At 44.8% G+C, this 26781-nt stretch overlaps 1 protein-coding gene across 6 annotated transcripts; it reads left to right on the top strand.

Moving 5' to 3' along the window:
• Nucleotides 1–454: 454 nt before the first annotated feature.
• Nucleotides 455–26781, top strand: LOC120303372 (trophinin associated protein). 6 transcript variants are annotated; one of them, XM_039332844.1, is made up of 17 exons: nucleotides 455–565; nucleotides 1212–1413; nucleotides 3930–4092; nucleotides 5311–5468; nucleotides 8758–8839; nucleotides 9038–9126; nucleotides 12313–12428; nucleotides 13663–13706; nucleotides 15548–15705; nucleotides 16629–16722; nucleotides 16821–16933; nucleotides 18473–18532; nucleotides 19467–19541; nucleotides 20742–20840; nucleotides 21915–22230; nucleotides 23601–23773; nucleotides 26266–26781. In XM_039332844.1, exons 2-17 carry the CDS (start codon nucleotides 1240–1242, stop codon nucleotides 26308–26310), a joined length of 1959 nt encoding a protein of 652 aa, XP_039188778.1. In that variant the 5' UTR covers nucleotides 455–565; nucleotides 1212–1239; the 3' UTR covers nucleotides 26311–26781. The 6 variants fall into 6 exon arrangements, with proteins under 6 accessions (XP_039188778.1, XP_039188781.1, XP_039188782.1 ...); XM_039332847.1 differs by having other exon boundaries at nucleotides 12319–12428; XM_039332848.1 differs by having other exon boundaries at nucleotides 3930–4071.

The following is a 26781-nucleotide window of genomic DNA, read 5'->3' on the forward strand; positions in this document are numbered from 1 at the left end:
CATATCAGCATCCAAAAAAAACCCCAACACCACAGCCAGCCTCGTATGGTGGCTAAGGCACCAGCCTATAAACAGGGAGACCAGGAGTTGTAGTCCTGCCTTAGGCCCAAAGCCAGCTGGCCGACCTTGGGCTAGCTAGTCTCTCTCTCTCCCTCTCCCTCTCTCTCCTCCAGAAAGGAGCAGACAACGGCAAACTACTTCTGAAATCTTGCCAAGAAAACTGCAGGGACTTGTCCAAATAGCAGCCAGCAGTCAAGACTTCCTTGAAGGAAAGCAAGCAAAATGTCACCAACGAACAAGTCACACGCTCACCAAGCCCGGCTAATCCTATCTTAACTCCAGTACTGAGGATCGCCCCACCCCTTTCCTCGGGACGCAATTCTAGCCAATCAAAGCACGCCGAACGCCTCCCTTTGTCCTCTTCCGCTCCAGAACTCCCCCTCAGCATTCTAGCCTCGCCTCCTGGCAGACCACGTGATCGCTGGGACGGGCCAATCGGCGCCTTCTGCTACTTTATGAACTGCGCCTCGCTTGCCTTGCTAGAGGAGGGGATGGTCCGGAGCAGGTGAGCAACAGGGGGCGAGGGCTGGCCAGTCCGGCCGAAACTGACCGGGGTGATGACGAAGCATAAGCAGAGCTTACCTGAGAAGGCCTCCCTCTCTCGGGAAACGGTGTTGAGCCGAAGGCGGGCCGTCTTATGAACGGGAGCTACCAACGACGGTCGCTAGGGAGACCGTTGCGCCGTTTTCAAACGTTACGCTGACACCTTTTAGCTGCACACGGGTCAGCTGAACTTCGGTCACTCGGTGTTGGCGACAGTGGGGCGAGGAGGTGGATTTATCTGTCCGGGTAACGAGGATTAGGCCTTTTCATATAAACGCCACGTCGGGTTTGTGGGTTATTCCCACAAGGCATTAACTGAGTTAACCCATTTCCCCGTATTCCCTCTGAAGTATCGGTTACTGTAACATCATCGAGCAATAAGCAAATCGGTTTTTTTTAGTTTAGTCTGTTATGCGGACTCAGCGTAAAAGTGCTGGAATTGGGAGGGGGGAAGTGTAATTGACCATCAAGTGCTAATGACAGTGGATGTAAACAGAAATGCACAACGAATAAATGAGAAACCACGATTGTGGGAAAAAGCATATTGGACAAGTCGAATTGTATTCCACCCTGGTAATTGCTACAGTGCTTGCTTGCTTTTGATGTAGGTGCAAACCCAGGCAGACGGGATCCTAAATGGCTCCAGTAGGAAAGGAAAACCAGCAAGTACCTTTGCCCTTTCCGAAGACCCTTGACAAACCAAGTTGGAAGGAAAACACTTTGCTGGCTGCAGGCACTTCCAGTAGCAGTAAGATCCCGGTCCTTTCCAAAAGCAGACACCCTCCAGAGTGGAGACAATCCCAGCCACAGGTGAACATGATGGAGTCACTTTTGACTTAGGCCTGTGTGGTTTTGAGTTTCTGCTTATGTTTGTTTTGATACTTGGCTGTATGTTTCTTTATGAATTAATTCTACGAGGCTGCCCTGTTCAAAACAATTCTGGGAATTGTACATATTATAAATTGACATAGTTTAAAAAAGTGATAACCCAGAAACTAATACACAATAAAGGAGAATATTTGTAGCTCAGGGCTGAAATGAAGGATCGTTAGTAGTTTTCTTGCAGACATTTTGAACCCCAAATTAGGTAACATGATCAGTGCTACCGTAGTAAGGAGTGGGCTTTGTTCTCACTTTATAATCTAGTGGCTTGCCTTGTCAGTGTTGATGAGGTGGTGGTCTTAGTGGGGGTTTGTGCTGTTTATAATGTTGGCTTGTTTGGCAGTTCCTTGATTGGGGTATTGTTTACTTGATTGTTGGTCTGATAAATTTTGGAGTTAATCTATACTCATCTGGGTGCTGATTGCTGACAGGGAGGTGCTTTAGTCTCTTTTGCATAGTTTATCTATAAATGTCTGCAAGAAAACTAGCAAGCTCAGAGAGAACTAAGGACCACTCAGCTCATACACAGTTCTTCCAGAAAACACATATTGTTTTAACCCAGGTCTGGATAAAAAGCCAGGTCTTCAAGACAGCAGGGTTGAGGCTCAAACTTTCAGGGGCATGCTATTCTACTGAGCAGGTTCAACGATAGGGCATATCATGATGGAACTGATTTTAAAATGGGGCAGAAAGAGTAAGACAATTCCTCAGCTAAGCTGTGTGCCTTGAAGGTATTTATAGATCAAAATGAATACCTTGAATTGCACTTGGAAGTTGCAATCTGCCTTCTCAATAGCCTTCTCTAGAAACAGGTTTGGACACACGTCTATCATCACTGGGTCAGAGATGGCTTCTTGAGGAGGTAGTGTAATTATCATCTCACTCAAAGGTTCATTCATTATCTCATGGACCTGATTGCACACCACCTTCTAGACACCCTTATCTATCAGGAGAGGCATTGATCTAAATGCCAGGTAGATGAGTTAACAGTCTGAAGAATCCTGTTACTTTCTTCAGGAGTTACTGGATGAAACATCCGAGTAAACAGGACAGACTGGTGCCTCAGTCAGTTTGCATGGAGCCCTAATATGGGCTCTTACCCTTGTTTTACTTCATTTTTCTTCAGTGGTTCTCTAGGTGTGTCTTGTCATTTCATTCCCTGGAGCTTCTTAGAAATTCAGGGAACCCCAAGAGAGATCACATAAAGCAATCAATCCAATACCATGGTTATCTACCAGTTTGAATGCTGGGTCCAGGCTTGATTGGTTGCAAACAACAGCTCAACTTTCCTTATGAATAGTCTGGCCCAGTTTTCCACCATATCTCTCCCTGTCTGTCAGAACTGATGTGAAGCTATGAAGGGGTGCCTTTCTTCAACTGAGCTTGTAGCTCCCCAAAGGGAAGCATGTACCAGTGATATTTCTATGAAGCAAATGGCCGGCTTTGATGGCTTGCTCAATGGCCTTCATGCAGAGTGCTTTTCTTTCAATATTGTGGTGCTGTTTCTGTACAACATTTAGAGTGGGGTGACTGTGTTAAGCAAAATAATGCTGCTTTGTACATCTTCAGTGTTACTGTACATTGTTAATGGTTTTGGATATATTTTTTTCCAGCTGAGTAATTTATACAAAATAATTTAATTTGCGTGTACACATACACACATTTACTCCATAGTTATAGAGCAGGGGTGTCAAACTCAATTTCATTGAGGGCCGCATCAGCATTGTGGTTGCCCTCAGGGGGCCGGGTGGGTGTGGCCAGAGTGAGTGCGGCCTGGATGGGTATGACTGGAGTGGGTGTGGCCTACTGGATGAGTGTAGCCAGCTCTACATCGTTCACGTCAAGGGTGCCTGTGGGGGCCTGGGCAGGAGTGGGATAAATCTGAGGGTCTCTGGCAGAAGGGAGTGGGACCAGGGCAAGTGCCAAGGCATGGTCCACTGGAGGAGCCTCACTGTTCCTCTCAGGCCATGTGGGGGGGGGGAGGGGGCTTATGGAGGTAAGACTGAATGCGTTTCAGCATAGATGGCCACCACAAAATTGTATATTGGCTCCCAGCTGGCCTGGGCCAGGGCCAAGGCAGAGGGGGCCGTTCCCTCACTGTTTCCAGGATGGCTTCACAGGCCACATGAAACCACTTTGCGGGCCGCATGTGGCCCGCAGGCCTTGTGTCTCATAGAGGAATGAGAATCTGCTGTGAATGGGGTGGGATATAAAGATAGTAAAACAAATAAATGGTGTTTGGGACACTGTCCTTTGGGGTTCTGTTTCAGGCCCCAGTTGTTCACTGAAGAATAATGTGGTCAGAGTAGAAGAGCCATCAATATAGGAGTGGGGAACCTGGCTTTAGGCTGATTCTGCTGTTCTCCAACTAGGGTTACCACTAGGGTACGTTTTTATAGGAAGACAGCAGTCACCTGAGTTTAATCCTCTTGTTTTCTTTGCAGACATGTTCTTTCAAAGCGAGGACTTACGAGATGTCTCATTCCAATCCAGTTCTGGAATTGGCAGTTGGGTTAGCCCCCAAGACCCCTACCAGAGAACCCTTCTCAGAGATGCAGTTAACCACCCCCGGTTGTAGGAATGAAGGTGATGTGTCTTATGGCAAAGGTATAAAGATTATTGTTCCGCACCCATCCTCCTGACCTCCTGTAATGGCATGAAGATCTGGCTCTGCCAGTTGTCATGAGCCGCAATGGAAGTGCATCATGCTGGAGGTGGCTAATGGGTTAAGACAAGATTCCACCTCACCCTCATGTGCACCCTGCTCCCTTCCTCCCCATCGTTTAATTGTAAATTATTACTCTCATTGTTTATTGCTGCAATGTTTTATTGGCTTTTAATGTTTGTAAGCCACCTGGAGCTGGCTCTAGGTGAGATGAGTGGCAAACAAGTCTGTTTATTTATTTATTGAAATGGATCAGTTTTTGTACACCATTTTAACTTGATTGAATGAGCCATCACTTGATAGAATTCTGGCTGTCTGGTTAGGCATTGTAGGCAGCTAACTTTGGATGTGATGGATTAGTAACTTTAATTTAGGGGATGGTATTGTTACATTCCAGCTCCCACTGATACAGGCGGTGTTGCTAATGGCTGGGAATTATGGAAGTTATGTCCTCAGCAAAGTTTTGTGAGTCACAGATGCCAAACCATACCTGAATATTTCAAGAAGAGCCTGGTCTCAGGATCTTGGTTCCTGTGCTTGGTAATCCATGGCTTGTTGGGTTGTCTGGAATTGTGGTTAATCATAACAATGACAGGTGGTAATAATTTGAATCAACAGCATATAATGCAGTACTAGGATTTTTTTTTTTTTTTTAATGAGGACTGGTTTGTAATTAACACTAAGTGATAATGGTAACTTCACATATGGCTTGTTGTTATGGATGAATCCACTGCTGCTGTGTGTCAACTGCTTTAAATTATCCAGATCAGTCTTGAAATTAGGGTTGTTGTTTTTTTGCATGGATAAATTATCTCCTTTTCTGCTCTTTAACCATAATAAAGGTTTGGTTTGGTTTGATTTGATTTAATTTGATTTGATGCCCTTCTGTTGTGACAGAACATACTTGGATTATGTAGCTCTTATGGTAGGCTATGTGGTTCATGTGGAGCCTGTTTTCAATTGGAGATGAAATATTTTTTTAAAAAATTAGTTCTTTCTAACTCTGCATTTAAGTCCAGCTTGGGAAAAATGGTGCAGACTTCTAGGGACTCTTTTCTTGGTATCTAGTATAATTAATTACTAGAGGCCTCTCCCCCCCCCCCCCCCGAAACACAATACCTTAACTGTGTGGCTAATGCAAATTCCAATTTTCCTTGCAGAAGTGAACACAGCCGAGTTTGTGTCTGACCCAGAAGCTCTTGCCAGCATACTATCCAACACAGGGCTGAGTCACCAGATGGTGAGTGCAGCCCACAAGCCCAGCCTTGCCCAGCGAGTTCCTCTGAAAGGGGAGAGAGCACGGTTTACTAGCATTGGGGTAAGTCTCCATCACGGGCAAGAATTCTGCTGGTCTCCTTTGTCTTCTGTGTTCTGGTCTACTGAGTTAAAATGGAGCAGTGCAGATATCCAGCCAGGCACCTCTTGTAGTATTTCAAAACTAATGGTGGCCCTTAATTGCCGTTATGGTTCAACAGAAATTATGATAATCATCATCTGGAGATATCCATGAAGATTCTCATCATCCAGGTCATGGTTGTTCCCAAGGAACTTTTTCAAAAGGCAACTAGGCTTTGTTTTTCGTTGAAGACCTTTCACTTCTCATCCAAGAAGCTTCTTCAGTTCTGACTTCAGAAGACTTCAGAACTGAAGAAGCTTCTTGGATGAGAAGCAAAAGAACTTCAAGGAAAAACAAACGTCCAGTTGCCTTTTGAAAAAGCACTTTTGGGACGAGCGTCTGAAGATATATTACCTTAACTATCCTTTTTTTCTCCCCCCCCCTTGGGTTTATTGTGTGGGATGTTTATAAAAGTTCTAGCTCCAGCATAATATCAGTTGGGAATGGTATACATATGCAAGAATTCCTAACTAGGTTCATAACATTGTCATGATTATTGATAAACCATCAGCTTGGTTTTCATAACACGTAATGCTAAAGCCAGACAAATTTTATTTTAATAAAGCATGGTGTGTGAACCCAGTTATGCATGCACAACTCTAGAATTAACACATCAACACCCCCCTTCCCCACCTCCGGGGTTATATTTCAACCCTGGATTGCCCAACTGAAGCTGTCAATGTTCTGTCCGGAGGTTGTTTAGATCTGGATGGAGAAGGACTGACTTTAGCCTCAGTCCTGAAAAGATGGAATGGCTGTGACTGTTTGCCCTCCCCCCCCAATTGGGGGTGTTTTCCTCAGTGGTTTTAGATAGGACAGCACTTCCCCATTCAAGACTGGTGCACAGTTTGGAAGTATTCCTGGTCTTGTAGCTACAACTCAAAGAGCAGGATCTGTAATCAGGAGGACCTTTTCACAGGTTTATCGTGTGCACTGGTTGGATCCTTTCTTCAAGTTGGAGGCCCCTTAGAACAGCCATTGATTTCTTTTAAAAAAATATTTTTTAATCCTGGCTTTATTACTTTATCAGTAACTCATATTCTTTTTCCTCCTATTTTCCCCACAACAACCCTGTGAAGTGAGTTGGGCTGGTCACCCAGCGGGCTTTCACGCCTAAAGAGGGACTAGAATTCTTCGTCATCGGGTTTCTAGTCCAGCACATTCGCTTGTGCACCAGCCTTGTTCACCTTATGATTGAGCAGTTCTAATGCATTGTACTCAGGGCTATCCTTGAAGAATTTGCTGGTTCAAAATGGAGCGATATGAGCAGTAAGAAGCACTTCTCACTATTCTTCCTCGTTGGCTTTTAGGTGCAATTCAAGGCATTGTTTATTACCTATACAGCCCTTCATGACATCCGGCCTGGCTATCTGAGGGACTTCTTCTTCTTCTTGTGCCATATTCATTATTGGACGTTGGCGATCATGTCGACGATCCTGTTTTTATCAGCAGCCACACGAAAAAGCGCTGCTGAGTTTTGTCCAAACCAGTCCCTTGGATTTTGAAGCCACGATGTTCTTCTTCTGCCTGGACCTCGTTTGCCTTCAATCTTTCCCTGGAGGATTAAATGGAGTATGCTGTATTTTTCTGGGTGTCGCATCACATGTCCAAAATATTCTAACTTTCGTTTTTTAATTGTTTTGATGATTTCCCTTGGCTTTCCCAGGCGGCTTATCACCTCCTCATTTCTGATCTTGTCAACCCAGCTTATATGTGACAGCCGCCTGTAAACCCACATTTCAAATGCTTCTAGTGTCTTCAAGTGGCCTTCTGTCAGAGACCAACTCTCTACTCCATAGAGCAGGATAGAAAAAATATAACATCTGACAAGCCAGATTTTCAATCTTAGGCTTATGTCTGTCTCCATTTGTTTGTCTGGCATTTTGCCTGCCTAGAATTTTCACAAGGACTGGGTACACATCAGGTCCCCTTTATTCAACGTTGTCTCTTTATGGGAATGTGCCTTCTGTGTCACAGCCCCTGCCTTCTAGAACAGCATTCTGCAGAGATATGAATGGAGCCACTCTACCAGGCTTCAGGAAGAAGGCCTTTAAAACCTGGCTTTGTTCTCAGGCTGGAGTTTTATTCATTTGATTTATTAAATTGATTTCTGTAGCTGCCCATCTTGCAAAAGGTTGTTATGTTTGTGAGGGGCCTTGTCAGGTTTTTATTGTATTGCTTTTAGTCTGGGTTGCCTTTTTTATGTTTTTGATGCTTTTAAATATTTCAGCTGTGTAATTGGATTTAGTAAGCCTCCCAGAGTCTACTAGAGTGAATGGACACCCAAATGAGATTAATAGATAAGTATTAGATTTACTGGGAAAGGATTTGGCCCATCCAAACTGCACACATACTTTGTTTTCTTTGTGGATTCTGCTTGCCGTTTTCCTAAACTTAGAAAAAAAATATTTGCGGCTGGAACAGAGGAAAAGTAGATTTAACTACATAAATAAAGTCCTCAGTCCTCAGCGTTTTCAGTGGTGGCTCTCCCTTCCTATGGACTATTCCCCTGGAGATAAGATTGGCTCCCAACTTTTACTTCTCTGGAAGGGCTTGAACAAGTGATTCTTCAGGACCCCATGTTGATACAGGAGCCAGTCGAGTGGCTGATTCGATTGTGTTTGTTGCCACTGTGGGGGAGTGCATTATGGGTTCCTGTACTGTGGGCTCTTAATTTTGTAAGCTGTTCAGAGTTGCCGTGTTTCTACAGCCTGTCCTCACCTTATGGCCACAATTGAGACCAGAATTTCTGTGGTTAAGCAAGGTGGTTGTTAAATGAGTCGCGTCCAGTTTTGCAACCTTCTTTGGCCCAGGGTTGTTAAATGGGCCGTTGCAGTTTTTAAGTGAATCATGAGGTCATTAAATGAGTCTGGCTTTCCCCGTTGACTTTGCTTGTCAGAAGCCAGCTGGGAAAGTTGCAAAGGCCGATCACATAATCCCAGGATGCTGCCTCTGTCCTCCAACGCACACCAATTGCCCAAGCAACCAAATTCTGATCATGTGACCTGGGGAATGCTGCAATGGTTGTGAGTGTGAGGACCGGTGGTAAGTCCCTGTTTTCAGTGTTGCAACTTTGAACAGTTGCTCAATAAATGGTTGTATGTTGAGGACTGCATGTATACATTTGTTTAATAAATAAACATTAGAGGCACCTGGCATCCAAGCACTGTCTTTTAAAAATTGAATTTGGGTGTGTGTTCTCTCTCTGTAGAAGGCCTACCCTTCCCTGGATACAGAGGCTCCTACGGTGAACCCTTTTCGCATGTCCCATATCTCTACCTCCGCTTCAACAGGTATGACTTAATTTGCATTTCCCTTTTTGGGAAAAACGGTCTTTCGTCGAACAAGGTCTTAAGATTTATTCATGGAGTTCTCAGGATACAATTAACTGGGACTTCGAAATATTTGAAGACCATGCTTACAGGTATTGGAAAATTGATCTGAGACCACTGATGCTGCATTATCCATTTTTTTTTCTTGTCCCCCCACAGATATAGATCGCCCACAGTCTTTGAGCCTTGCCTTGGATACCCAACAACTTAAAACGTTGTCAACTACACTCAAGAACTGGAAGCCTGGGGTGGGTAGTTGATTTTCTTTTCCTTGTAGAAACATCAGCAAAAAAAAATCAAAACCCTTTAAAGTAAGGAAGTTGAATGGTCAGCATAAGTCTCTCTAGTACAGACATGTCAAACTCGCGACGTCATGTGACATGTAACGTATCGGGACGGTTTTGCCATTGCTGACAATGGGGTGGGCGTGGCTTCTGGATGACGTGTCCGGTCCGCGGGCCGGCAGTTTGACACCCCTGCTCTAGTACAACTAACAGAGCTTTCATTTAATAAGGCTTACTAAAGCAGTTTTCTTGTCAGTGTTGGATATAGTATTATAAAGTTCTTTATTTTCTCTGCATCCAAATCTCTGGCCCACGGTATCAGAGATATCAGTTTTCAAGAAGAGTATTACTATAATTTAATTGCACACTGTGAAGAAACAAAGGGATAATTGGAGGCAAGGCTTTCCGTCATTGTTTGGCCCCAGAAGAATGAAAAACGGTGTTACAGGGAGTCCTTGACTTATTATCACTGTTGAACTCGGAGGTTTGTTATAAGGCGTTGTGACCAGACTTGTGACTGGTGACAGATTTCTCTTTTATGACTGCTTTTATGAGGGTCACTAAGCAAGTGGCTGTAGTTAAGTGAATAATTTGATGGTTCAGCAAATCAAGTAATTCTGAATCCAGCTTATCTAATGGGCCTTTTTTTGTTTTGTTTTGTTTTGAAAAACAAAACAAAAAAAATTCACAAAACTGGATCATGTGATTGTGGGATGTTGCAAAGGGTCGTAAATGCAAGCCAGTTGCTAAGTGCTCAAAATATAGTCACATGACTGCAGAGGTGATATGGCAGTCGTAACTTCATGTTTGGGCCATAAATAACTTCATAACTTTGAAGAGTCATTAAGTGACTGGTCGTAAGTCAAGGACTACTTATATAAGTCGTCTTTTGGCTTTAAAGTCTTAACAATTTTTAAATTTTATTTTATTTTATTTTATTTTTTATTTTATTATTTTATTTTATTATTTTATTTTATTTTATTATTTTATTATTTTATGACTGTCCACTCTCAGCAACTCAGGCCAGCTTACAAACAGAAACCTTTCTATATAGCCTCCTCCCAGCTCTTCAAACCTCAGTGATGCCACAGGGTCCATTAATAGGGGATGCTTGGGAACTATATGTGTGTATATTTGTCCATCTCTATGTACACACATACACACATAACCTATACCAGTGATGGCGAACCTTTTAGAGACCGAGTGCCCAAAACCTGCCCCCCCACCCCACTTCCCGCCCTGCCTGCTCCACCCCTGCCCTGCCCGCCTGCAGGGCCACCCACTGTCTTCATGGCCCGCTGCAGATCGCCCAGGCGGCCCTGCAGCGCCATGGCAGCCACGCCCTGTGCCCGCACTCCGCAATATCATCTGCGCGCAACGGGGTGTGAGGGTTAGGGTTAGGGTTAGTCTTGTCCCTGCTGCCTGGCTGCCATATCCTTGGCTGCGCTACTCCGTGCAGGCCATGCCTGGGGGTGACTCTCCTCTGGGGGGGGCTGCTGGTGAGGGGGCCGCAGGGGGAGGCGGGGCTGGGGTGACAGCACGCGTGCCCGCAGAGAGGGCTCCAAGTGCCGCCTCTGGCACGCGTGCCATAGGTTCGCCACCACTGACCTATACATACAGAATATACCATATATACCCACTGTCCTTTAGGGTTCAGCCTCAGGCTGAAATTATCAGTTTTGTTTTCAGGCAACAGAGTGAGCAGTGTAGCCAAGAATGTCAAAAGAGGCAAAGATTTGCCTGCAAAGTGTGTTTTCAAAGAGGAGCATACAGAAGAGCTGGTCAAAGCTGGTCCAAGATTGAAGAGTTGGGTCAAGATTGTCAGCCATTTCAAGGGTCTAAAGTTCAAGAATTAAATTCATACACAAGGAATCACACACAAGCCAGACGTTGTTTCCAGCAAAGAGAACAGAGGTGACCCAAGTGTCTGCAGCGAACTATTGCTAGTCAGAATGTTTATCCTGTTGCCTGGCAAGAGACCTCATAGATTTCCTCTGTTGGGCTCTCCTTTCTATTCATCTGGTGCATTTATGGCATCCTCTGATAAAGCCAGCTGTTCAGAAGGTATTTGTGGTTGATCTGATTATATTTGGCTTTGCTAAGTGAGGTGCCGCTTGACTGCACCTGATATTACAATCTTTTTCTGCCACAGTTGAGCAAAGCACCCACAGTTGCTAAGCCAGACATCATATGACTGAAATGCGACCTCCTGCCAGCTTCCCCATTGGCTTTGCTACCGGAACTGGCTGAAAGATCACAAACGATAACATCAAACAGAGAGATCTGAATCTGAATCAGAACACAACTGGAAGGGACTTTGGAGGTCTTCTAGTCCAGCCCCCTGCTCAAGCAGGAGATTCTATACCATTTCAGACAAGTGACTGTCCAGTCTTTTCTTAAAAACCTCCAGTGATGAATTACCTGCACTGTATGAAGCAAGCTGTTCCACTGGTTAATTGTCCTCCCTGTTAGGAAGTTTCTCCTTAATTTCAGGTCACTTCTGTCCTTGATTAGTTTCCATCCATTGCTTCTTGTATTGCCCTCTGGTGCTTTGGAAAATAAGTCGACCCCCCCCCTCTTCTTTGTGGCAGCCCCTCCAATACTGAAATACGGCTATCATGTCTCTCCTAGTCCTTTTCTCTAGACTAGCCAAACCCCAATCCCACAACCGTTCTTCATATGTTTTAGACTCCAGGCCTTTAATCATCTTAGTCGCTCTTCTTTGTGCAAGCCAACTGCCATATGCCCAGATCGCAATCGTATAACAATGGGGAAGCTGCATTGGTCATAAATGTGAGGACTACTTGTAAGTCACTTTTTCACAGAGCTGTCATAACTTCAAAAGATCACGAAACAAATCGTCATTAAGCAAGGACTACCTATATGTGTATGCACCTGCACACATTCCTATACATACTTTGTATGTGTTTGTGTAAACAAACCCTGTGTGGGCACACACAAATATACCATGTGTTTGTTCTGGACATTATTATGGGAACTGCCATGTTTATATCTAGATTCTGTCTATCTGCAGTGTGTGGTCTTGATCTACTTGCTCATTTTCTTGTCTGCGTTGGGCTTCCTACCACCTAACGGAGTAGCGCTGAGGAGTTGTTGCCATGTGGCTCTAGCCTTTGTTATTTGTGTCAGGTGCAGATGGCAAAGGCCAACCAACCCACAAAGACCGCGAAGGGGGACAATTCAACATCCAGTCTGGAGGCAAAACATCCGAGCAATGTTGCTGGGGGCAGTCTGTCAACGCAAAGGTGAGAAAAGAGCCAATTGCACTGGAAACTGTTCCCTTGCAATTTGTTGGGGTTTGGGTAGATGTATTATGATTTATAATAAATAAAATCTTGGTAGTTCTGCTTGCTACAGATAGTCCTCGAGTTTTGTCCGTTCGTTATCCATTCGCAGTTACCGTGGCCTCAGCCATTGTACTTTACAGCTCGTAAAGTACTTCTGGCTATCTTAAAAATGACATGCTGTGTACTCCTCATCCAGTCACAGGACCACACCTTGGGCACTTGGCAACCGGCTCACATTTTTGAGTGGTTGTGATGTCAGGAGAATGGATTCAGACTGAGCAACTGGTGTCATCCGCTTAACAACTGCTATAAAAAGTATTGTAAAATCAGGTCTGGTCCTGTGAGTGCCTTGACGTAACGACTCACAACTTACATCTGAAATTTTGGTCCCAGTTGTGATTGCAAGTCAAGGAATACCTAGATGGTTTCTTGGTGACTGAATTACCACACTGGGTTCAGCATGGCTTAATTCAGACATGTCAAACATAAGGCCCGGGGGCCGGATGTGGCCCGCGAAGTGGTTTCATGTGGACGGCGAAGCCATCCTGGAAATAATGAGGGAACGGCCCCCGCTGCCTTGGCCCTGGCCCAGGCCAGCCGGGAGCCAGTGTACAATTTTGTGGTGGCCATCTATGCTGAAGCGTATTCAGTCTTAGCTCCATAAGCTCCCCCCACAGAAGAACAGTGAGGCTCCTCCAGTGGACCATGCCTTGGCAATTGCCCTGGTCCCACCCCCTTCTGCCAGAGACCCTCAGATCTATCCCACTCCTGCCCAGGCCCCCATAGGCACCCTTGACGTGAACAATGTAGAGCTGGCCATACCCACCCAGTAGGCCACACCCATGCCCACCCAGTAGGCCGCATCCATCCTGGCCACACCCACCCAGCCCCCTGAGGGCAACCGCAATGCTGATGCGGCCCTCAATGAAATTGAGTTTGACACCCTTGGCTTAATTTAACCTTGAGTATTGAATAATTTATTCTGAATTACATGATTTTTCACTCCGGGTTTTTAAATGAGGATTTTTTGCTCCCCAGAGAGGAGGAAGGTATTTTCACCTTTTCAGTAAAGAGGAAAAAAGGGTTTTTAAATTCCTACCTCTGCCTCCTCCTCCCTCGCATTATGAATTGCCAGGTAAATCCACAGTAGCTCCAATGCTTGTAACTCTCTGTTGCCTTTGCTCTTAAACAGCAGCTCAGCTGGGAGGAAAAAAAACACAGGAACATCTGGGGAAGGTGAGTGACTGCTTTCTTCTCTACGATCTAGTGCAGGGGTCCTCAACCCTGGTCCGTGGATCGGTACTGGTCCGTGGCATGCCAGCAACCGGTCCGCACAACCAAAGCCCCATCCACGGGATGCAGGCAGCACATAAAACCACGCATCCTCCGGTCCACGGAAAAACCTCTCACCATGTCCCTGGTGCCCAAAAGGTTGGGGACCTCTGATCTAGAGCCATGGGGAAGAGTCTCTTCTCTGTTTTTTCTTTTGGAGTATAGCTAGATGTGCCCTCTATGTCTGCCAATACCAGTGAGATAGCGCAAATGAATCAGTGTAGATCAAACAGTATGATTGGTTTATCTTTCAGCAACAGTGGGTTTGACCCACTTCTTGCCTTCGTCCGACACTTTTTTTATGGCCCATTTGGTCTCCATATTAAAAAAAAATCCGTCCTGCTCAGTGCACAAAGCATTCCTACGGAATAACATTCTTCAAAATTAGATAAAGATGGTATAGGTCAGGGGTAGACAACCTTGACTCTTTTATGACTCGTGGACTTCAACTCCCAGAATTCCTGAGCCAGCATGGAAACCTCTCCCCTCAGCATGGAAACCTCTCCCTTTCCCCTCAGCATGGCTGGCTCAGGAATTCTGGGAGTTGAAGTCCATGAGTCATAAAAGAGCCAGGTTGCCTACCCCTGGTATAGGTAGTCCTTGACTTACAATAATTCATTTAGTGACCGTTCAGAGTTACTGTACAATGGCAGTGAGAAAAGTGACACAGCAATTTTTCACACTTACGACCTTGCAGCATCCCATGGTTGTGTGATCGAAATTCAGACACCTGGCGATTGACTCATAATTATGACAGTTGCAGTATTCCAAGGTCATGCGATCCCCTTTTGCGACTTTCTGACAAAGTCAGTGAGGAAGTCAGATTCAGTTAACAACCGTGTTACGAAATTAAAAACTTTCAGTGTTTCACTTAGCACCCGTGGCCATAAAGGTTGTAAAATGGGGCAAAACTCGCTTAACAACATTTCATAAGTCGAGGACTACCTTTATTGATGTTTCAGACAATATTTGCTGCTTCTTGATGGAGACCAGCTTTTCCCAACCTGGTACCACTCAGATGCATTGAAGTTTAGCTCCTTTAATTTCCCTCCAGCGGGGCCTTTATTCCCATGGTACCTGTTTAGGGAAAACTGGTATAAAATAGGACTACAGGTGGTCCTCAGGTTATGTCCAGTCATTCAGCAACCATTCAAAGTTACAGTGGTGCTGAGAAAAAAGGACTTATGCTGGGTCCTTAAATTTATGGCCATTGCCGTGTCTCTATGGTCATGTGATCAAAATTTGGGTGCTTGGCCTGCACCCAACCATTGCAGCGTCCTTTGGTCACATTCTCCTGCACTGCACCAGCTGCTTTCATTTCAACTCCCCCATCTGCCTATTTCCCTGCCCATCTTTGCAGGGGATAAGAGAAGCCTGAGGTCCTTGCCCAGGGATAGGCAACCTTGGCTCTTTTGTGACTGGTGGACTTCAACTCCCAGAATTCCTGAGCCAGCCATGCTGAGCGGAAAGGGAGAGGTTTCCAAGCTGAGCCATGCTGGTTCAGGAATTCTGGGAATTGAAGTCCATGAGTCATAAAAGAGCCAAGGTTGCCTACCCCTGTCCTTGTCTAACAATCACAGCTGGGGCTGCCAGGAATGCCGTCACTAAAAAAAGTGGAGCCGCATAATGTTTTACTTAATGACCACTTTGCTTAGCAAGGGGTACAAATTAGGTCATGGTCCAAGGAAGATCTGTGGTTCAGCTCAAGCTGATTTGAGGGCACCCCTTATCTTCTATCCTTGCAGAGGAAGAGTTCATGCCAGACCCAGCAGCGAAAGCAAGCATCCTTTTGAACATAGGCTTGAGCCACTCTGGCCTTGGAGCCATGGGAAAAATGAGCCTGGCCCAGCGGGTACCGTTGAAGGATGCTCGGAAACTGTCAGTATTGTGTGACAATATGCAGGTGAACGACATCAGATTTCTTGGCTTCCCTTGGTAATCCTAGATCAGTGATGGTGAACCTTTTAGACACCAAGTGCCCCAAAACCGCCGTGCCCCCCCCGCCCCGCCCTCCCGCAGGGCCACCTACCATCTCCATGGCCTGCAGGTGGCCCTGCAGCTCCATGGCCACGCCCTCTGCCCATGCCACGCGCGCGACGGGGCGCAAGGACAGAGCCTTATCCCTGCTGCCTAGTTGCCATGTCCTTGGCTGCGCTGCTCCGCGCAGGCCGTGCCTGGGAGTGACTCTCTTCCGGGGGGGGGGCTGCTGGTGAGGAGAGGGCCGCGGGGGGAGGGGGCTGGGGCGATGGCACGTGTGCCCACAGATGCAGCAGATCACCTGTCTTGCATACGTACACCTTCACCTTCTCCTAATCCTGTTGTCTACAGGTAATCCTCTCTTTGCAACAGTTCATTTAGTGACTATTCAAAGTTAACAATGGCACGGAAAAAAGTGACTAATGACTAACGACCATTTTTCCCCACTTACGGCCATTACTGTCTCCCCATGGTCACGTGATCAAAATTCAGACGCTTGACAACTGATAGTTATGACGATTGCAGAGTCCTTGAGGGTCATGTGTGATCACCTTTTTTGACCCTCTGACAAGCAAAGCCAATGGGGGAAGCCAGATTCATTTTACAACTGTATTACTAACTTAACAACTGCAGCGATCCGCTTAACAGCCGTGGCAAGAAAGGTTGTAAAATGGAGCAAAGCTCACTTAGCAAATGTCTCCCTTAACAATGGAAATTTGGGGCTCAGTTATGGTCGTAAATCAAGGAATACCTGTAATTGCTGATAGGTTGTTAAGTAGGTTTCCACCTACGAGGAGGGGCTTTAATCTGTGGTGGCTGTTGGGCACTGACTTTGTTTCCTGTCCCTAGGGGGAAGGTCCCTCTCTGTCCCAGCCCCGCACGAGTGTGATGTCTGCAGGGAAGTATGGCCGTGTGCTCTGCCGTACTACTCCAGGCCCTAAAGGTATCATTTACAGAGGAGTGGGAACTTCATTTCAATTTTGGAGCTTTTCGTGACTGCGTCTCTCTGATTTCTCACTTCTCTCTTTGCCTGTTTTGTAGGTCTGGCTTCTGGAGCTCAGCAAACTAACACACCGCTTAAGAGGTGTTCCAATGCTGAATGTACACCTTATGGACTAGCCAGAAGAGTTCCTATTACTAGCTCTCAATCCTTGGTTTGTACTTGAGGCAATGCACTTGAGAATATCTGAACTGTATCCCTAAGATCTAGCCAGTTCTTGATAATATCTTGATGCTTGATAAAGCCAGATATATTTAGCACTGTTGGGATCTTGGAGACCAAGATATCCTTTATTACTTTGGTTCATATGTAAGATGTTCATCTCCACTCCCGGCCCATATTTTGTGAAGGCTAAAACAATGTTTGCTGGCTTTTTGTTAGTTCAGGTACAATTCAACATTAATGGCTTTTATTCCATAAAGCTTTTTTCTCTTGAAATTAAATATGTTTGCCTTTTTCTCTATTGTGGGTGTGAACTTGTGGCCCATTAGAGTTTGCTGAATTGTAAGTCCCACCATCCCTTATTACTTACTATGCTGAGTGAGACTGCTGGGATTTGTAGTTCATATCCCATGTATGCATTGCCCCATTCTGTATAGCAGTGGTTCTCAACCTGTGGGTCGGGATCCCATTTGGGGTCAAATGACCATTTCACGGGGGTCGCCAAACCATGCTGTCCGCCATTTTTTTCCCTTTTCCCTAGCTGTCCTACTCCCTTTTATTGGTGGCCACACCCACTTGGGGGTCACCACAACATGGGGAACTGTATTATGGGGTCACGGCATTAGAAAGGTTGAGAATCACTGCTGTATAGGCTTATCTGCAGAATTATCTTTGGGTTCTCCTTTATTTACACTTGCCTTTAAAAGGTGTGCAGGTGTCAGCAGGTGGCAGATGGTGACGTTCTAGTTATGTGACTTGCTCAGTGATACTAAGCTAGCATCGCTGCTTTTAGTGACAGGCCCAAGTATTTCAATTTCTTCATGGGAAAGTCTATAATATTTTCCATTAGCTGTGTACAGCTCATACTCCATTTATGACCATCCAAATTAATGATGGTTCAAAGTTACAATGAACTTGGAAAAAGTGACTTACCACCTGTACTCGCCCTTACGACTGTTGCACCACTCCCACGATCATGTGATCGGCTGGCAACAGACTTGCATTTACGATTGGTTGCAGTGTCCTGGGGTTGTTAGGTCATGATTTGCAACTTTTTTTTTTGCCAATTTCCGGCAAAAACTGCCAACTGGAGAAGCTGGGTTTGCTTAATGATTGCTGGATTTGGTTTACGACCACACAATTAGCTTCACAGTTGTCATGGCAATGTCATAAAATTAGATCTGACTCGACTTGCAACAGAAATTCCAGTCCAGATTGTGATTTTAGGACAAAGATTACCTGTAAATTACTGGAAAGTGATATGCCATATCTTTTACTGTTGAAGCTGTCGTCTCTAAAGGGAAAGGCAGAAGAGACTAAAACATATCAAGCTATCCTACAGTAAGATGGTCTGTCTGGCTCAGAACTGCATTTCTGCAGTGCCATAATTGAATGCATGCTCAATGTGCTGTTATCATTGAATAATGACCCGCCACCCTTGTTAGACCTGCCCCTTTTGAAGTATTGTCTTGCAGTTCTCTATGATTCCATTCAATCAGTCTCTGAATATTTTTCTCTTGTATTGGATCAGCGTTGCTCATCCTGGATACGCCAACGTACACCTCTTTCTTCCCGTACGACAGACAAAAGGGTGGGTACCCGTCACTTAAAAAAGGCATAGCAGTGGAAAACTAGGCAACTGTCTAATTCTGCTTCTTATAGCCAGACAGACTGTCTCACAAGCTGGTCCAGCTTCCTCTATTCCACGGGTGCCAAACTTGATCATGTCACATGATGTATTGTGGCATTTTTTGCCTTTGTGGAGCCGGGGTGAGTGTGGCCAGCATGTGACGCATCCGGCCCGCGGGCCGCCAGTTTAATACCCTTGCTCTACCATATATTAGGAGGCAAACCTTAGATTAATCTTGACCTCACAAAACACAATTTAGCATTTTTTCTGAATGGGGTGTCCATCACATGCCACAGTGATGACATCATCATATAAATTTTGCAATTACCAACTTGCACCATAATATTTGATACAAGTATATAAGCTACATCACTTTTCTGATGTGTGTGTCAGATGCATATGTCATTTGTACCCTGGCAGATACCTATGGATGGATGCTCATGTGTTGGTATGCATGATCTTGTGGCAGTATATTGTATTAGCTGCTAAATGTAAGAAGAATTAGTTTTTTGTTCTTTGGCGAAGTAGCATTTTTATTACTTTATTTGTAATTTAAATTTGTATGCCAGCCTATTTCCAGTGACTCTGGTTGCCTCACAGGTTTTTTTAAAAAAACCACAAGCTTTATCAAATCAATAATTATCTGCCTCTATATATTTTCCACTTCAAAGAATTGCTTCCCAAATTTGATTCTCATTACTGTTGCTTGGTTCAGAGTTAATAAAACCACTCTGCATCTATTTTCTATTTGGGCGCTTCACCTTTTGGCAAATGTAAGCATTCCGACTATGAATGTGCTTTCAAAATTTTAGTTTTAAAGAAATTTTAGTAAGTTGTCACTAAGAACTGGTTGTAATGAGCCATTCATTTCTGCCCTTGAATTTGTTCTTTTCAGGTCAAATTGTTAGACAGAGTCACTGGACCGATGGGAGCTGTTGGTTCCAAAGAGGAAGATGCCTCTGTGCCCTGGGTAAATATACCTATGGCAAATAATGGTGCTGTACAAGTAGAAAACATGCCTATAATGAGGGCTTGGGTTTCTCAGGTCCCAGGGCATCCAATCCTTCTACCACACGGCCCAAAGTTCCTTGAACAGTTCAGCAATTTTTTTTCTTACTTGTATCTGCCACAAGTACAGGTAGTTCTCGACTTACAACAGTTCGTTTAGTGACGGTTCAAAGTTACAGCGGCATTAAAAACGTTACTTGTGACCATTTTTCACAGTTACGACGTTTGCGGCACATCCCCACGGTCATGTGATCAAAATTCAGAGGCTTGGCAACTGGTTCATATTTATGACCGTTGCTGTGTCCCAAGGTCATGTGATCACCTTTTGCAACCTTCTGACAAGCAAAGTCAATGGGGAAGCCCGATTCTCTGAACAGCCGTGTTATTAGCTTGTCAACTGCAGTGATTCATTTAACAACTGTGGCAGGAAAAGTCATAAAATGGGGCAAAGCTCACTTAATAACAGAAATGGTGGGGTTAATTGTGGTCATACATCGAGGACTACCTGCACAGCTTTATTATTATAAAATATGTCACAGATACGAGATACATAGATGTTCATTTATGTTTTGCTGAAAGCCCAACCAGATAATTCTTGATTAGGGTTAGTTAGTTCATTTTGCTTAGAAATAATCATGTGATTACTGTAGAGCTGTCAGATAAGCTAGGAGGCCAGTACAGCACTGCTTGTGTTTTGTGGTACATCATCTGTTGTTTACTCTTTCCACTTTACTGGTGTTGCAAGTTATGAAAATTCTTGGTAAACATGATTTCTGAACTTCTCTTAGAAAACTAAACTTGTTAAATGTAGAGTTTTAGCCTGTAAATTTGCTCAGTATGCCCATTTTTATAAACTAAATGTGCTCTACAATAATGTATTTTTGAAGACCTTCCTGGCTTAAAAAAAAAGATTGTGTTCCTAAAAACTGCATTTTTGTAAAACCAGAAATAATATAAACAGAACCGGTTCTTTTGGCAGGCCTGGGAAAAGTGTAGCAGCCGTGCAAGGATGCTTGCTGGGGCTGGGAAATCATTGGCCCAGGTGGAAAATGGACCAGACAGAAAATCTTCCTCATGTTTCTGCCTGTTCTTGACAGCCTTTTGGTGGGGATGTGTTTCAGAGGAAGTGATGTGACATTTCCCTATCCACACACACATACAGGAGAAAATAGCTGTGCGTCTTTTTGATGAGGAAATGGCAGCATCGGTGAAGAAAGTGCCAACTGTTCCTGCGATTACCAAAGAAATGGAAAAGCTTCAGGTAGGCAAAGGAGTCTTTAAGAGTGGGAGTCAAATTGGTTGTTGGTTTTGTTTTGTTTTTGTAGGAAGGAGTTTTAAATGGGGAGTGTGCTGTGTGGCGATTGCAAGTAAAGTCTGAGGTTACAGGAGTGGCTCCTGGAGGCTGTAAACCTGTGGCCTTTCTCCAAAGGCTTGGACCCCAGGCCCACAGAACGGCTCCCCAAAGTATTGCTCAGTGGTTATGTTGTAGCTCAGGATTCTTCAAACTTGGCCCTTTTATGACTTGTGGACTTCAACTCCCCGAATTCCTCAGCCAGGCACGCTGGCTGAGGAATTCTGGGCGTTGAAGTCCACAAGTCATAAAAGGGCCAAGTTTGAAGACCCCTGTTGTAGCTTGTAGATTAGTAGAAGAAGGTTATTAAAGAGATGGGAAGCAAGCAATGGCAGCCTCAAAGCCGTGGCTGATCTTAAAAATCTAGGCAGGGATGGGCCTTGTCAGCACCTGCCTAATATCTACAGGGCTGCAGGGCAGATATGGAAGTTGAACAAATTTCCCAGGAGAAGGCATCAGCGAACACTTCTGTGTTGTTTCCATGAAGACTCCATGGGCTCCCTTGCTGAGTCACTAGGAGTCAACTCTCTGAAAGCAATAGGTGGTTGTGATGGCAGGAATGGTAGAGGGTGGTTGGGGCTGCTATATTGTGTAGTAAAGGGGTAGGCAACCTTGGCTCTTTTATGACTCGTGGACTTCAACTCCCAGAATTCCTAAGCTAGCATAGCTGGCTCAGGAATTCTGGGGGTTGAAGTCCACGAGTTTTAAAAGAGCCAAGGTTGCCTACCCCTGGTATAGTATCATGCTCTGGAGGTCCTCTGTAGAGAACTGCAGCTCGTCTGTCTCTGAGACAGAGAAGAGAGTCCAGTGCGGATGAGGTGGAGCCATGTTGCTTGCTAGGTAAGCCGATGTCTCCTGTGGATTCTGGCTGGGGCTACCTTTTTCCTCATAATTCTTTTTTTTTTTTTTTTGTAATTTTTTTTATTATTTTTTCCATGTAATTCAACGTTTTCCTCACAATTGTTTGTGCTCTTCTCTCTCCAGCGTGTTGAGTACCTTGCCCAGCTCTTGCAGCAGGAGATGGATGGTGACATTGATTATGAGGAGGCCCCTTCACTAAAGAAATTGCACAAGTGCTTGACAGTTCACGGCTCACCAACCCTGGCGGCTTTCAAGCCCGAACTATCTCCTACGCCTCCCCAGGATCCTAAGCCAAGCTTGTCTGAAGAGGCTCCAGACTTAACTGTGACTGTTACCTCTGCACCTACCTCCACCCACACCACTTCAAGCCAGCTGCACGTCTGCCCCAGCCCCTCCCTGCAAGAAGCCAGCTGCCCCTCATTCAGTGCAACAAGTACCGGTGAGGCAGGAAAGACAGCTTGAAAAAAGGCTCTGTGGCAGTGGTGGTTAGGCACTTTTCAGGAAGGCAGACTTTCATCTGCCACAACAAGAAGCTCTAGAGCAGGGGTCTCCAAAATGGCCAGTTGAGGATTTCTGAGAGTTGAAGTCCACAAGTCTTCATGTTGCCAAGTTTGGAGACCTCTGCTCTAGAGCTTCTTGTTGAAATTCAGCTCATAGCACTTTTCAGTGTCTGAGACTTGCTATTTAAGAAATGTCCTGACTTGATCACGGTCCATGGACAGCAAAACCTCTGCAGATAGGCCATAGGTCAGGGGTAGGCAACCTTGGCTCTTTTATGACGTGTGGACTTCCACTCCCAGAATTCCTGAGCCAGCATATCTCAGCTTGGAAACCTCTCTTTCCCCTCAGCCATAGTTGCCTGTCTGTGACCTAGGCCAGGGGTAGGCAACCTTGGTTCTTTTATGACTCGTGGACTTCAACCCCCAGAATTCCTGAGCCAGCCATGCTGAGGGGAAAGGGAGAGGTTTCCAAGCCTGAGCCATGTTGGCTCAGGAATTCTGGGAGTTGAAGTCCATGAGTCATAAAAGAGCCAAGGTTGCCTACCCCTGCCCTAGGCCTTCAGTTTACATCTTAAGGTCTACTTTCAGAACAAGTGGGGTTGGCCAGAGATTATTAGAGCCAGGTCCATAGGCTAAAAACAAAGTTTAAACTAAAGATTACAGATTGCCAACCAAGCACCCCACTTCCACTGGTGACTGGAGAAGCCAGCTGAGAGTACTGAAGCAGGGCCGGCTGGGCAGTCTGTCAGGAAGAGCAGGCTGCCTTCTGAGGCATACATTTGGCAGTACGACAGAAGGGTTCCCTTATAGTCTTTAAGCCTTCTGACAAGGGATCCTTTCTCCACGGCTCTCTGTGGGAACAAATGACAGGGTCAGAAAGATCCTCGAAGTCACTGCAAGGGAGTCTGAAGCGTTATGAAGGAATTGAGGGCACAGAAGGTGATTTTCTCAAAAGACCTGGCCCAGGAAAAGAGGAGAAAATTCTGGAAGTGAGCAACTGTAGTTATGCATGCAGTGACAACGGGAATGCTTGAAAATGGGATGTTTTTCCTGAAATGGATTCCTGGCAAGGGATATTTTGTTCCTTATGAGAACCGGGAAGGATGTATTGGGAAAGTGTCTTACAAATCTAATCTGGGGGGGGGGAGCTTTTAAATGGATCCCCAAGAGAGAGAAATGACAGATCAGAAAGTAACCTGAAGAACAGTAATCCAGGAACTGCAATTTACCAGGAGCATAAAAGAGGAAGGACCAAAAAACTGTCTATAATCAGCCTGGGTCCATGCCTCCTTTTGTTTTGCCCCTGTAGATCTTGCAAAACAACGGTTGGATCACCTCCGGACTGCCCCCCTTCGTTTCCACGAAGCCTGCCTAAATGACGAATGTGCCTTCTATACTTCTCGCCTTGCTTCCCTGACTCGGCCCTCGGCGCATCGGTGCCAAGAGCCGGTGGCAAAAATGCTGAACGCTCACGATACCATGGTAAGATGGAATTAGCTTTGTTGATGTGCGCTGGGCGGGTGGCAAGCCAAGATTACGTAAGCCAAAAGCAGCTACTGATGTTCACACGAAATATTCAGTTAGAGAAGGCTCCATGTTGGACCCTTCTTTAAAAGTATGCTGTAGCTCAAGGGATGCCGATCTCTCCCCTTTGTGCATTTGTGTATGGGCTACGCTGCCATTTTTCCATTATGAAAAAATGTTCTCTCTCTCTGTATGGTTTGCAATGTGTGAGTCCGTTTGTTGGCCCTCCAGTGCTCAAATTCAGAGGATTTGCATATGGGATGCATATACAAAAAGGGCTGAATTTTTTATGCATGTTCCCACAATTTTGGATTGAATGTGCTGTTTAACCTGAGGTATTTTACCTATGAGATAAGATTCCCCCCCCCCCTTTCTTGGCCTATTGTTTGGGCCTCAAAGCCTGGCTCTGCCTAATGGGAATTCTCCATGTTGGAGGCGAATCATTGGATTAGGAAGAAGAACCCTACTGCACCCTGTAGTATTTTTAAAAAACTTGTTTAATCTCTGCTTATTTAATATTTATTTTATTGTTTTGCACCTTTGCTTTTTTATAAGGATTGTAAGCCGTCCAGAGTCACTTAACTGTGCCACATAAATTTAATAAGATATAATAATAGTTTTTTAGCGTGAAAAGCATCTATTTCTGAGAAAAAGTGAGATGCCAAAAGTATGTCTGTTTTGCAGAATTAGGGGCTCCAAAACGTACAGGTGTGTGCAGAAGGCAGAGCAAGTGCATACCAGAACATCCTTGGCATGGATGGGGAAAGCATGTTCTGAGATGTTTTCTGTGGCCACCAATTTCATATTAACCTTTATTTGAAGACAGGCTCATTCTTCAAACAAAAGGGTATATGCTTGCTCTTTTCTACTTAGGCCAGATTGCTATTTAACTGTTGACATTTTAATTGCTGTGTTTGCCTGACTGAAATGGTGGCCACTGGCATTGTTCTTCAGCTTGCTGTTGGTCAAGATTGTCCATCTTTTTCTTGTCTGTATCCCCTTTATTTGAAGCTTATCAAGGCATTGAGTGGGCTGTTCATATAGGTTGTGTTAAGTGTCTGAAATCTGTAGCTAATTTGGTGCTGTGTCTTATTTATTCAGAATTAGTTTGGGATGTTTTTGGACAGAGGGCAAGCAAGAGAGCCAGTTTTGCCTAGTGGTTAGAGCACCAGGCTAGAAAGCAAGGGACCATGAGTTCAAGTCTTGCTTTAGGCATGAAGGCTGGCTGGGGGATCTTGGGCCTGTCACTCTTTCTCAGTCCAAGGTGGTTGTTGTGGGAAAAATATGAGAATGAGATATGTTGGATACGTTCGCCGCTTTGAGTAAAAATAATAAAGGCGGGTTGAATTTTCTAGCAGTTTTTTTTCCCCATGAGACACACTTGTGGATTTTTCCTTTTATAATTTTTAGAAATACTTTTGTATGCCATAGTAATTACCACTTGTATGTAATTTTTGGTAATATAGCGCTTTCAAGAAGTTATCTACTTTTCCCCTGAGGCTAAAGCAGGGGTGTCAAACTGCCAGCCCGCAGGCTGGATGCGTCATGGCGAAACTGCGCCCACCCTATTGCTGGCAATGGAAAAACAGTTGCGATACATCACATGATGTTGTGAGTTTTACACCTCTGGGCTAAGGAATATACTTAGTTCTTAGAGATGCAGCAACTGTTATCCCACTGCAGGAGATGTTCTTGATCAGGTGTTGTTAGAAGCTTCATAATGGCCAGTGAAGATATATATGCATGTATTTCTAAAATTTGGATTGCTAGCAAAGAATTAAGGGAGAACTGGAATAGCTATTTCGAACTCTTTAGCTCTTTTCAACCAGACATACCCTTCTGAGATTCGAACCTGGGCTGTCTGCATGTATTAACCTCTAGGCCACAGGCTCTGTCTCACTTTTGCCAGCTGTGTTAGGGAGGGAAGAAACAGGGGAGGAGTTATCTAGAATGCTGTATGTTACACCCTGTTGCCCAAATATGGGAGAGAGAAATCTTTTGCCTTGTATCAGCTCAAACTAGAGCCATCCACAGGCAGCAGTCACAACTGTGACATCATATACATTTCTAAAATTTGGATTGCTAGCAAAGAATTAAGGGAGAAGTGGAATAGCTATGTATGTATGTATGTATGTATGTATGTATGTATCTTTGTTTATTCGGGTTTTCTCCCGCGTCAAATTGGAAGTGTCTTGGCGATGTTTCGACGAAGTCTTATTCGTCATCTTCAGGCTGGTGTTTTCGGCTTCGTGCTTCTAGAAGCACGAAGCCGAAAACGCCAGCCTGAATATGACGAATGAGACTTCGTCGAAACATCGCCAAGACACTTCCAATTTGACGTGGGAGAAAACCCGAATAAACAAAGACCTACATACAAACACCCACGAAAACCTCAGAAAACAAATATATATCTTTGTTAATACTTTTGCTCTCTCTCTCTTTTTAATCAGCATTTTACACCCATCTCTGCAACTGCACCTCTTTCCCCACCTTGAGGAAGAAAGGACTCCACTCTCCTGAAAAAAAGGAGCCATGCCACTGTTTTGGGGTTGGTGGATGGAGACAGAAGCGCTTGGCAGTTGTGAAAAGGGAGGAGTAACAGCTGCAAAAGCCATTCTGTCAAGGATACACTAATACTATACAAACAGGGTTTTTTTTTAATGTAAATGGTATATAAACAGTTTTTTAAAAATAAACTAACCGTAAAAGAGTTGCCCTGGTTTCCCCCCCCCCCCAGTATGAGAAGAAAGCACGGAATTTGTTCCAAGTTCACGTTCCTGCGAAATAGCCTTGCCAGATTTTATTACAGGTGCTTTTTATTCACGTGTCTCTTACTGTGTTTGTAAGGGGGAGGGAACCTATCACAGGTAACTGCTGCATGAAGAGAGTAAAAATTTGATTTGCACATTTTGTGGACTAATACTAGCACTTGTACTGAAATAGAAAAATAAAGGGCCAATAGCCAA

The sequence above is a fragment of the Crotalus tigris genome, unplaced genomic scaffold, assembly GCF_016545835.1.
Source record: "Crotalus tigris isolate CLP2741 ecotype Arizona unplaced genomic scaffold, ASM1654583v1 scf7180000024465.619267, whole genome shotgun sequence".
NCBI classification, from domain to species: domain Eukaryota; kingdom Metazoa; phylum Chordata; class Lepidosauria; order Squamata; family Viperidae; genus Crotalus; species Crotalus tigris.

Bases quoted from the DNA above. Each gene is read 5' to 3' on its own strand.
- LOC120303372 (XM_039332844.1), top strand. From the start codon at position 1,240: ATGGCTCCAGTAGGAAAGGAAAACCAGCAAGTACCTTTGCCCTTTCCG. The intron at 4,093-5,310 runs GTATAAAGATTA...TTTTCCTTGCAG, and splicing joins TGATGTGTCTTATGGCAAAG to AAGTGAACACAGCCGAGTTT. The intron at 16,934-18,472 runs GTTTGTACTTGA...GTATTGGATCAG, and splicing joins TTACTAGCTCTCAATCCTTG to CGTTGCTCATCCTGGATACG.